The 12562-nt window shown below is 39.7% G+C and overlaps 1 protein-coding gene across 1 annotated transcript in view; it reads right to left on the bottom strand.

The window, feature by feature from the left end:
- Positions 1-8922, bottom strand: part of acadvl (acyl-CoA dehydrogenase very long chain) — a 45549-nt gene extending 36627 nt beyond the window's left edge. The window contains exons 1-2 of the mRNA XM_062957917.1: positions 8766-8922; positions 6789-6861 (exon numbers count right to left, since the gene is read on the bottom strand). Of these exons, the coding sequence (XP_062813987.1) occupies positions 6789-6861; positions 8766-8812 (120 nt within the window). The 5' untranslated portion in view covers positions 8813-8922. The remainder of the gene's footprint in view (positions 1-6788; positions 6862-8765) is intronic.
- Positions 8923-12562: the final 3640 nt, after the last annotated feature.

Below are 12562 nucleotides of genomic sequence, written 5' to 3' on the forward strand. Positions count from 1 at the left end.
GTGGCCAAACTTGGTGTCATTTCATCCAGTTGTTTTTTTGTTTACTCCGTCCTACAAATGAACAGTACATTTATATATATATAGATTATAATTACAGTAGAGTCTCACTTATCCAACACTCGCTTATCCAACATTCTGGATTATCCAACACATTTTTGTAGTCAATGTTTTCAATACATCGTGATATTTTGGTGCTAAGTTCGTAAATACAGTAATTACTACATAGCATTGCTGCATATTGAACTACCTTTTCTGTCAAATTTGTTGTTAAACATTATGTCTTGGTGCTTAATTTGTAAAATCATAACCTAATTTGATGTTTAATAGGCGTTTCCTTAATGCCTCCTTATTATCCAACATATTCGCTTATCCAGCATTCTGCCGGCCCGTTTATGTTGGATAAGTGAGACTCTACTGTATATCCTATTATTATATTATCCTATTAATATATTTTATATCATTATATTATATTATATTATATTATATATTCTATTATTATTATAGCATTCATTCTATTATTATTATATTATTGTAGTATATTATCATATTATTACTATTATATTATATTATTATTATATTATTCATTATTCATGACTATATTGAAACTAGAATAGAGAGAAATCAGTGTGGAAACTTTGTGAAGCTTAAACTGCAAGAAGTACCATAGATTGTTGTACATGGAAATAACGGTAGAAAATAGTTTCTGATCTATTAAATAGTTATATATTACACTTATACATTTTTGTTATTTAAACTATACATATTGCGAAATGATGGGTTTTTTTCTTGAAGTGACACACCACCCAAGTCATGCTAGGTTTTTTGGCGAATTTTGACACACCAAGTGCAAAAGCTTGCCCATCACTGCATTAAACTATCTCATAGAGTCTCAACCAATTCAACATAGTTTGTGCCACAGAAACGAAGTTTCTGGAGTATAACAGCTACTTTCAAAGTAAGGATTGCACCATTAAGTAGGACAGGGGTCCTCAAACTTTTAAAGTGGAGGGCCGGTTCATGGTCCCTCAGATTGTTTAGGGGCCAAATTATCATTTGAATAAAAAATTCCTATGCGCACTGTACATGTCTTATTTGTAGTGCAAAAAAAACCCCAACAACAATCATTTATTTATTTATTTATTTGCTACATTTATACCCCACCCTCTCTCACCCCAAAGGGGACTCAGAGCACCTTACAAGTTGTATGTACATACAATATATTATATTATTAGCATAGCACAATATTAGCATTATATATTACTATATTGTACTATACCACTATAGCATATTATTATTCGTAATATTAATATATATATATATATATATATATATATATATATATATATATATATATATATGGCTTTTGGCATCACGGCGAATCACAAAACAACAAAACCCAACACCCCCCAAACTCTAAAATTGGCAACACAATCCATCATCCCTGCCTCCAGTAAGATACAACACAATCACACAAAAAACACAATCACAACACCAAAAAAAGGCCAAAACCCACAACAGGCAATGTATGCATGCGCGCGGAACTCAAAGTATTTTTCGGGAAAGGGACCATGGGCGGGAACTTCTACTATTCTTATTGCCATGTTTTCTATATTTTGTAATATATATATATAATACAAAATAATAAATACAGCCAGACATTGGAGCTGCAAGGATATTCAGTGCAATTCAACCAGACCAATAAAAGATTAACCTTCGTAAAAGGCGACCAGGCTTTGAAACAGTGATACAATTCTGAAGCTGACCAACCAAAGATTTCCCCTAGGTAGCAAGCACCCAGGCTTTGAACCACCGAGGCTATTCATTACAATTCTACCACCCCAAAAAAACATTCCCCTAAAAGGCAACTACCTAACCTTCCAAGCAGCAAGCCTATTCCTTTCTATTCCACCTCACCAAACAAGGATTCACATAACAAAATGGCCAGGCTTTCAGGCTACAAAGCTATTCACTGTTATTCCACCTACCTAACAAAGAATTCCCATACGCCACAGCAACGCGTGGCCGGGCACAGCTAGTATATATATAATATTATTACATTATACAATATTAATACATTGTATTATTATTATTAGCTGCCCTGAGTCCCCTACTGGGTGAGAAGGGCGGGGCAGAAATACTGTAATAAATAAATAAATAAATATTATATTGTATTACATTATAATATTATTATCAATATTATATGTATACACAATATATTATTACCATAGCACAAAATTAGTAAATGAATGAACAATACAATATTTAAAAATAAAAACAATTTTAACCAATATAAACCTATCAGGATTTCAATGGGAAGTGTGGGCCTGCTTCTGGCCAATGAGATAGTCAAGTTAATTAGGATTGTTGTTGTTGTTGTTGTTGTTGTTGTTGTTGTTGTTGTGTGCCTTCAAGTCATTTCAGACTTTGGGCGAACCTATTATTATTATTATTATTATTATTATTATTATTATTATTAAACTTTATTTGTACCCCGCTAGCATCTCCCGAAGGACACGATGCGGCTTACAAAGGCCAAGGCCTCAACACACAATATAACAATACAAAACAAAAAGCAAATTAAAAACAATTAAAACAGTATAAACAACAAGCAATAACAATACGCTAAAACACAATAGAACTGGGCCGGGCGAGAGTAATGGGTACAAGATTAAAAGTGCTGATGTGACAGGTGATATATAAAGCTTATAGGGCAAGTGCAGAGTGCGATATGCGATCTTAATTCTAATAAAGTGCTTATGGGACTTGGTATTGGAGATTTCCTATTAATCTGGGAAGGCACATTGGAAGTTGTGATGTCTCATGGGCCATGTAGTCCCGTTCCTAGTACTATTGTGGCAGACGAAGAGGAAAACATGGGATTTACACCGTTTCAGCCAGAAACGGAGCCCTTGCACCTGGAGGATGTTTGCCCTCAAGAAGTCAGCCAAACAAGCCTTGGGCAGAATTCTCCCCCGTTTTCTCGTAAAGACAATTATAATAAAGATAGAGGCGCTAGGGAGGCGAATCGCCGGAGCGCCAGAATCGCAGCCAAACAATTAGCTGATTAAGTCTGCTTCCCTTGGGAAATTCTAAGGAGTCTTGCATCTGGACTAAGTTGAGTTTCACTTCTAGTTCTCCAGGGAAAGTGTTCTTCTGGCGGGAAACGAGACCCTATTTAGGTGTTTGCCGCAAAGGAAACTTTGCGGAGTCAATTCGTCAGCTGGAGGAGTGAGATCGTGTGTAGACTTCGTACTCCAGTTCCCTGTTTCCCGGATCAAGTTCCCAGCCTTGCCTTGTCCTGCGTTGCCCACGGATCAAGTTTCCAGCCTTGTCTTGTCCCGCGTTTGCCACGGATCTTGTTTACTCTTGTTGCCTTGTTTCAAGTCTTGTTCTAGCCAAGTATCAAGTTTGCTTTCCAGCCTAATTGCCAAGTTTCTATGGACCTAAGGACCTTGTCTTCTCCCCACACTTTGCTTGGCAAAGTGTGTGTTTCGGTTATTGGATTATAACTTTGGACTCTAATATCACATATTGGACATTATTTTCCTGGACTATATTTGACCTTTCCTGAAAGGTCTACTTCTGAACTATATTCTACACTTGTTTTTATTGACTTTATATATTTCCTTAATAAAGATATTAGATAGATTCTGGTCTCTGCGCATGGTTATTGGTGCTCTGCAGCCTGGGTCCTGACAGAAGTCTAAGTCTACAACTGAAGGCAGGGGCCAAGTAAATGACCTTGGAGGGCCACATCTGGCCCCCGGGCCTTAGTTTGGGGACCCCTGAAATAGGAAATCACACTTTCAAACCAGGAACAGAAGATTTTCAAATTTTGTTACATATAGTGCAATGGGTTTCAACAAGTCATCCACATTTGCAGTTTTGGCTTTTGAGGATTTGATTCATATGGTCCGTTTAGGAATTTCCAGCCCAGAAATAGATGCATGGGGAAGGAAGGACCTCTTATAGTGGGATGGATAAAATACGGCCCCAATGTGATCGCCGTGGCCCCTGGTCCGTGTCCTTTGGAGACATAGACACGGCCATTCCTTTCCCTCGGAGATAATGGTGCCTTGGCAACCTCTCATTTCCGACGCTGGGCTTGCTCCTTGCTGAGTGTTTTGCCGGCACTCTCTGGGGGAAAGGTCATGTGAATCACACAGGATATTAATGCCGGGATGTGGCAGCGTATTTAGGTGAAAGGTGGTTGTGCCGGTCTGTATGTGGCTCAAGGAGGGGCCGGGAGAAATTAGAATTAATCCAGGAATGTGTGGAACAAAGCTTCAAATGTCTACGCTTTGGGATTCATCCAAGGACATTTAATACCTTCCCAGCACAAGTTTAATAATAATAATAACAACAGCAACAACAACAACAAAAATAATGACAATGTCTTAGCTTTGGGATCCCGCCAAGTACACTTAATACCTTTCCACCACAAATAGAATAATAATACAGTAGAGTCTCACTTATCCAACATAAACGGGCCGGCAGAACGTTGGATAAGCAAATATGTTGGATAGTAAGGAGAGATTAAGAAAAAGCCTATTAAACATCAAAATAGGTTATGATTTTACAAATTAAGCACCAAAACATCATGTTATACAACAAATTTGACAGAAAAAGTAGTTCAATATTCAGTAATGCTATGTAGTAATTACTGTATTTAAAAATTTAGCACCAAAATATCATGATGCATTGAAAACATTGACTACAGAAATGCGTTGGATAATCCAGAACATTGGATAAGCGAATGTTGGATAAGTGAGATTCTACTGTAATACAGTAGAGTCTCACTTATCCAACATAAACGGGTTGGCAGAACACTGGATAAGCAAATATGTTGGATAATAAGGAGAGATTAAGAAAAAGCCTATTAAACATCAAAATAGGTTATGATTTTACAAATTAAGCACCAAAACATCATGTTATACAACAAATTTGACAGAAAAAGTAGTTCAAAACACATTAAAGCTATGTAGTAATTACTGTATTTACTAATTTAGCACCAAAATTTCATGATATATTGAAAACATTGACTACAAAAATGTGTTGGATAATCCAGAACGTTGGATAAGCGAGTGTTGGATAAGTGAGACTCTACTGTAACAATAACAACGCTAATTTAAAGACAATGTCTTAGGGTTGCTGTGAGTTTTCTGGGCTATATGGCCATCTCCTGATGTTTCACCCACATCTAAGACAGGCATCATCAGAGGTTGTGGGTGAAACGTCAGGAGAAAATGCTTCTGGAATATGGCCATAAAAACCTGGAAAACTCACAGAAAGAGACCCAGTGACTCCGGCCATGAAAGCCTTTGACAATACATGTCTTAGCTTTGGGATCTCATCAAGGACACTTAACACCTTCCCATTGTTGTTGTTGTTATTATTGTTATTACAACAACAAAATAACAACAACAAAATAATGACAGTGTCTTAATTCTGGGATCCTGCCAAGGACACTTAATACCTTCCAGGCCCAAATTTAATAATAGTAACAACAACAACAACAATAATAATAGCTGCAACAACAACAATAAAAGAATATCAACAACAACAACTATAATAATGACAATCCTTCCAAAGAAGGATATTCCCCCACCACCATCATAACCACCATCAACAATGGCTTTTGTGTAGACGAAAACTTCCAGAATTGCTCAATCAGTAAAATAATACATACACACACACCGTATGTGTATTATTATGTGTAATTATAAGGATGCACTTTTCTGCTCATAAAAACATCCTTAAAAATCGGACGCATGTTAAAATTCCAGGTACTTTAAAAATACATATTAAAAATATTTTTTTCTGTTGATGGGATTGATAGTAATGTATCTTACAATCGATGGAATCTTAAAATAGAATTACAATATACACATCTTTCTCTTCTTCTTCTTCTTCTTATTATTATTATTTTGACTTGCCCAAAGTCACCTAGCAGCTTTCAATGGCCAAGCAAGGATTTGAACCTGGCTCTCCAGCATCAGCATCCAATGCCAAAACCTAAATTCCAGAAATGCTTCCCTATACTCTGAAAAACAATCTACTTCATCATGAGAGTATTATTAATATTAATATTCCTAATTTATTTAGGGCTGCAGAATCAATATGTCAAACGTTTGACTCCCAACTCTTCCTTCAGTTACTATTTGGAATCACCTGGGATGCCAAAACCCATGGAAGCTCAAATCATAATATATAAAGTGAGTAGTATGTGCGTGTGTGTGTGTGTGTGTGTGTGTGTATGTGTGTGTATATATATACATATACATATATATATGTACACACACACACACACACACCCACTCATACATATATATATTACACACACATATACATGGTATATGGGGGTCCTTATATAACAAGGCAAAAATTATGCTTTGCTTTTTGGAGTTTTGTTTACACATGTATCTATCCAAATCATGGATGCAGAACCCGTGGACATGGAAGGCTGACCGTAGTTTACATCATTGCCATAGCTATTATATTTAGCCGTCATAAAGTGTATATTAATTTTGGGAGAGCACTGTGGCCTAGCATATTCAAAACAAAAATACAGACCTAACCTAACAAGAGGTTTCACAAGCGTAAATGGGATTAATTACTACACCAAAATAAACAAGAATCCACCTTTGTAGAAAGGATCATCCCTTCTATTACCATTGCAACCAATTCCTCCCAAGGTTTAGGCAGAAATAAATTGATTAATGAGGACACCCAAAGCAAGGACCGTCCCCAAAATACGCATTGATACGCAGTATATCCCCATCCTATACCTCAGCGGTCTGGGCTGCATACAGTCTGACTCCAAGGGGCTGCGGCAACGTCAACACTGGGACCCCCTTGGACCTGCGGGAGACAAAAAAGAATGGGATATTATGGGATGCAAGGTGTAGGATTGCATATCCCATCTTTTAGGATTTAAAGCCTTCAATACGTGGGATTGCAAGTCCCATCTATTAGGATTCAAGACCTTCAATATGTGGGATTGCAAGTCCCATCTGTTGATTCAAAACAATCAACATGAGGGATAGAAATGTGTGGGATTGCAAGTCCCATCTATTAGGATTCAAAGCCTTTAAAATGTGGAATTGCAAGTCCCATCTATCAGGATCCAAGGCCTTCAATATATGGGATTGCAAGTCCTATCTATTAGAATTTAAAGCCTTCAGTGACTGGGATTGCAAGTCCCATTTATTATGACTTAAAGCCATCAATATGGGTTCATAAATCACATTTATTATAACTTAAAGCCATCAAGGATTAATGAAAGATTTGTAAATCCCAACTATTGATGAATGAAGGATTGCAAATCCCAACTATTAGGATTCAAGGCCTTCAACATGTGGGATTGCAAGTCCCATCTATTAGGATACAGGGCCTTCAACATGTGGGATTGCAAGTCCCATCTATTACGATTCAAAACAATCAACATGAGGGATTGAAATGTGTGGGACTGCAAGCCCCATCTATTAGGATTCGAAGCCTTCAACATGTAGGATTGCAAGTCCCATCTATTAGGATTCGAAGCCTTCAACATGTGGGATTGCAAGTCCCATCTATTAGGATTCAAAGCCTTTAAAATGTGGAATTGCAAGTCCCATCTATTAGGATTCAAAGCCTTTAATATGTGGAATTGCAAGCCCCGTCTATTAGGATTCAAGGCCTTCAATATATGGGATTGCAAGTCCCATTTATTATGACTTAAAGCCATCAATATGGGTTCATAAATCACATTTATTATAATTTAAAGCCATCGAGGATTAATGAAGGATTTGTAAATCCCAACTATTGATGAATGAAGGATTGCAAATCCCAACTATTAGGATACAAGGCCATCAACATATGGGACTGGAAGTCCCATCAATTAGGATTCAAGGCCTTCAACATGTGGGATTGCAAGTCCCATCAATTAGGATTCATAGCCATCAAGATGTGGGATTGCAAGTCCCATCGATTAGGATTCAAGGCCTTCAACATGTGGGATTGCAAGTCCCATCAATTAGGATTCATAGCCATCAAGATGTGGGATTGCAAGTCCCATCAATTAGGATTCAAGGCCTTCAACATGTGGGATTGCAAGTCCCATTAATTAGGATTCATAGCCATCAAGATGTGGGACTGCAAGTCCCATCGATTAGGATTCAAGGCCTTCAACATGTGGGATTGCAAGTCCCATCTATTAGGATTTAAAGCCTTCAATATGTAGGATTGCAAGTCCCATTGATTAGGATTCATAGCCATCAAGATGTGGGATTGCCAGTCCCATCTATTAGGATTCAAGGCCTTCAATATATGGGATTGCAAGTCCCATCGATTAGGATACAAGGCCTTTAACATGTGGGATTGCAAGTCCCATCTATTAGAATTCAAAGCAGGCATGGGCCAGCTTCGGCCCTCCCTCCAGGTGTTTTGGACTACAACTCCCACAATTCCTAACAGCCTACCGGCTGTTAGGAATTGTGGGAGTTGTAGTCCAAAACACCTGGAGGGAGGGCCGAAGCTGGCGCATGCCTGTATCTAACTTATTTAAAAGGACTACAATTCCCATCTATTAGGACTTCAAGCCAACAACAACTGGGACTACAAGTCCCATCTGCTCCCCTCCAAAGGGTGGGGAATGATGGGCCTTTCAGTCCAACAGCAAAGCCTGGGAGTTCTATCAGAGCAGTTTGAAAACAACCCACTTCGAAGGCAGTTCCCAGGCTGTTGTGGCCACTCTACCTCCCATCACCCCCCTTCCAAGGGCCCACCTCAGGAGTCCCCAGCACAGCTTGGGGGGCAGGCGGAGGGTCTGCATGGCGATGGGATCTGTAGTTTCCTCAGGAAGAAAATCCCTGACTTTCGGCCTTCCTCACTCCTCTCCACAGGCCCCTCCCTCCCCGCAAGGTCATGAGTTCAACAGAAAGGGGAGGGGGGAGGAAGGAGGACTTGAATACGCACTTCCTGCCGCGTGGCATGCTGGGAGTCGTAGTTTTTTTCTTCTTCTTCCATTCTGCCATGTGGAAGTGTGGCTTAGGCGTTGCAGCCATCTGCCGTCAAAATCCTCTACCAGACTTTATTGGGGCTCTTAACTTCCAAAATCCTCATCTGTATAGCATTTTCCTTTTGGGACTCTAACACCCAGAATCCCCATCTCCATAGCACTTTTTAAAGGACTCCAACTCCCAGAATCCCCATCTCCATAGCACTTTTTAAAGGACTCCAACTCCCAGAATCCCCATCTCCATAGCATTTTCCTTATTTTGGGACTCCAACTCCCAGAATCCCCATTTGTACAGCAATTTCCCCTTTTTGGGACTCCCAACTCCCAGAATCCCCATCTCAATAACATTCCCCCTTTTGGGACTACAACTCCCAGAATCCCCATCTCCATAGAATTTCCCCTTTTTGAGACTACAACTCCCAGAATCCCATCTCCATGGCACTTTCCTTTTGGGGACTCCAACTCCCAGAATCCCAATCTCCATAACACTTTCCCCCTTTTTTTGGGACTACAACTCCCAGAACCCCCATCTCCATAGCAGTTTCCTTTTTGGGACTCCAACTCCCAGAATCCCCATCTCCATAGCACTTTTTAAGGACTCCAACTCCCAGAATCCCCATCTTCATAGCACTTTCCTTTTTTGGGACTCCAACTCCCAGAACCCCCATCTCCATAGCAATTTTTTTGGGACTCCAACTCCCAGAACCCCCATCTCCATAGCAATTTTTTTGGGACTCCAACTCCCAGAATCCCCATCTCCATAGCAATTTCCCCTTTTGGGACTCTCAACTCCCAGAATCCCCATCACCATAGCACTTTCCCTTTTTGGGGGATTCCAACTCCCAGAATCCCCATCTCCATAGCATTTCCCCTTTTTGGGACTCCCAACTCCTAGAATCCCCATCTCCATAGAACTTTCCCCCTTTTTTGGGGACTCCCAACTCCCAGAATCCCCATCTCCATAGCATTTTCCCTTTTGGGGGGACTACAACTCCCAGAAACCCCCTCTCAATAGCATTTTCCCCTTTTGGGACTCCAACTCCCAGAATCCCCACCTGTACAGAACTTTCCTTTTGGGGAATCCAGCTCCCAGAATCCCCATTTGTACAGCACTTTCCCGTTTGGGACTCCAACGCTCAAAATCCTCATATGTAAAAAAATTCCTTTTGGGGAATCCAACTCCCAGAATCCCCATCTGTATAGCACTTTTCTTTTAGGGACTCTTAACTCCCAGGATCCCCAGTTATATAGCATTTTCCTTTTTTGGGGGGATCTAACTCTCAGAATCCCCAACCGCATGGCAGTTTGCTTTTGGGACTCCAACACCCAGAATCCATGGTTAGCAGACCAACCTTTCCTTGGGGGGACTCCAGCTTCCAGAATTCCTCAAACTTCCAGCTTCCAGAATTCCTCAAGCATGGCAAATTTCTTTGGACTCCAACTCCCATAAACCCCAGGCAGTATACCATATGCTGCCCCTGAGACTCCTCCCAAAAATTATTTCAAAATCATTCATTTAGATAAAAAAGTCTATGTATGTATGTATGTACAAGGGTTGAATGAAAAGTAATGCCTCCACCTTCGTTACTTGTGTTTGGATGGGAGTATTTTAATAAATCAAACGCAGAAATAATCCTCAGAATGTGCTCTTGAACTACCACTATTCACTTTTCCACATCATCACCAGACAATTGCATACATTTTTGCCAACGATGAACAAGTTTTCTGAAGCCGTCACGGAAGAAGTCGACACTCTGGTTCCTCAACCGCCGTCTCACAGGGCCCATTCTGATAGCCAAGCAAAGCAATAATGTGACCCATACGTTCTTGTGAAATGCCGATTATGCTTGAAATTTCTCTCCGAGTGATAGGACGATCATCCTGAATCAATCCGTCAACCTTTTGCTTGTGAAACTCGGTGGTTGCTATCACAGGACGTCCAACTCTTTGTTTATCACGCAAATCAGATGTTCCCACCTCAACGTCTTTAAACTTACTCGCCCAACGACGCACAGGACTCACATTAACACAATCCCCATAAACAGCTTGCATTCTTGATGAATCTCCTTTGGGGTGACACCTTCTGCGGTCAAGAATTCAATGACCACACGTTGCTTAAGTCGCATTGACCGACCCTCTGTGCAGGGTTCCATACTTCACACTTTAACAACACAACTGTTCGATGCTAATACTTCCCAACAAATGGAACTAACTGTAGAGGAGAGTCTACTGAACAAGCCAGGACCTGCCACAGACCACTGCCGTCTGTTGAGGAGTTATTTATTTATTTATTTACTTACTACATTTATATCCCGCTCTTCTCACCCCGGAGGGGACTCAGAGCGGCTTACAAATCAAATGTACATACAATATATTATTAGCATAGCAGAAGCATTAAATTACTATATTGTACTATATCATTATATGGTAATATTATTAGTAATATTACACTTAATATATAATATATGCATATTATATTGTATTATTAGTATAATATTGTATTACATTATAATATTATCAATATTATATGTATATACCATATATTATATATTGATAATATGGTATTAACAATAATTTAACAACAACAACAATAAAACTGTGTTGTCGAAGGCTTTCATGGCCGGTATGTCTTTCGGGCCCTGGACTCTCCACAGATATATAATTTTTCCTTGCCTTGCCTAGTTTATCCATGCCTCACAGCCTCTGAGGATGCCTGCCATAGATGTAGGCGAAACGTCAGGAGAGAATACTTCTAGAACATGGCCACACAGCCCGAAAGACATACAACAACCCAACAATAAAACTTCATTTGTACCCCGCCCTATCTCCCCATGGGGACTCAGGCCGGCTTCCAACACAGTAACAGGCAACATACAATGCCTATATAAACAATGTAGAGCTAGATATAGATCTATAATTATCTGTACTAATTTCACATATGCATTTCCCCCTGAAATGTTTGCAAATCCTCTCTAGATATGTGCATTTCCCTCCTGCATCTATCTAGAAATCTATGTGTGTGTGTGCATTTCCCCTGTAGTATTTCTAAGCCCTATACATCTATATTCACATATATCTAGCTAGACATCTCTCTAGATATAGATAATTACGAGGGCTATCCAGAAAGTAGGTTACGTTTTGGATTTTAAAAAGGACAAAGTATAGGATAAATCATTTACCATATGCAGCTGAAACACATCCCAAGACTACAATCTCATGTAATCCCCATTGAAATTTAGCGACGTTTCATATAGATAAATGAGTTTGAAAAGTACTGCCCCAGTAAATTTGCCTCCTCTCTCCTCCATTTCCAACAATGGGGGCGTGGCTGGCAGTGCAGCGTTTTGGCTACGCTGCAGGAAGGGAGAAGGGGGAAGAGCTGAGGACACAAGCAGGGAATTTACTGGAGCAGTACTTTTCAACTCATTTATCTATATGAAATGTGCCTAAATTTCAATGGGGATTACATGAGATTGTAGTCTTGGAATGTGTCTTTCAGCTGCATATGGTAAATGATTTATCCTATACTTTGTCCTTTTTAAAATCCAAAACGTAACCTACTTT

This window comes from Anolis carolinensis, chromosome 6, assembly GCF_035594765.1.
Source record: "Anolis carolinensis isolate JA03-04 chromosome 6, rAnoCar3.1.pri, whole genome shotgun sequence".
NCBI classification, from domain to species: Eukaryota; Metazoa; Chordata; class Lepidosauria; order Squamata; family Dactyloidae; genus Anolis; species Anolis carolinensis.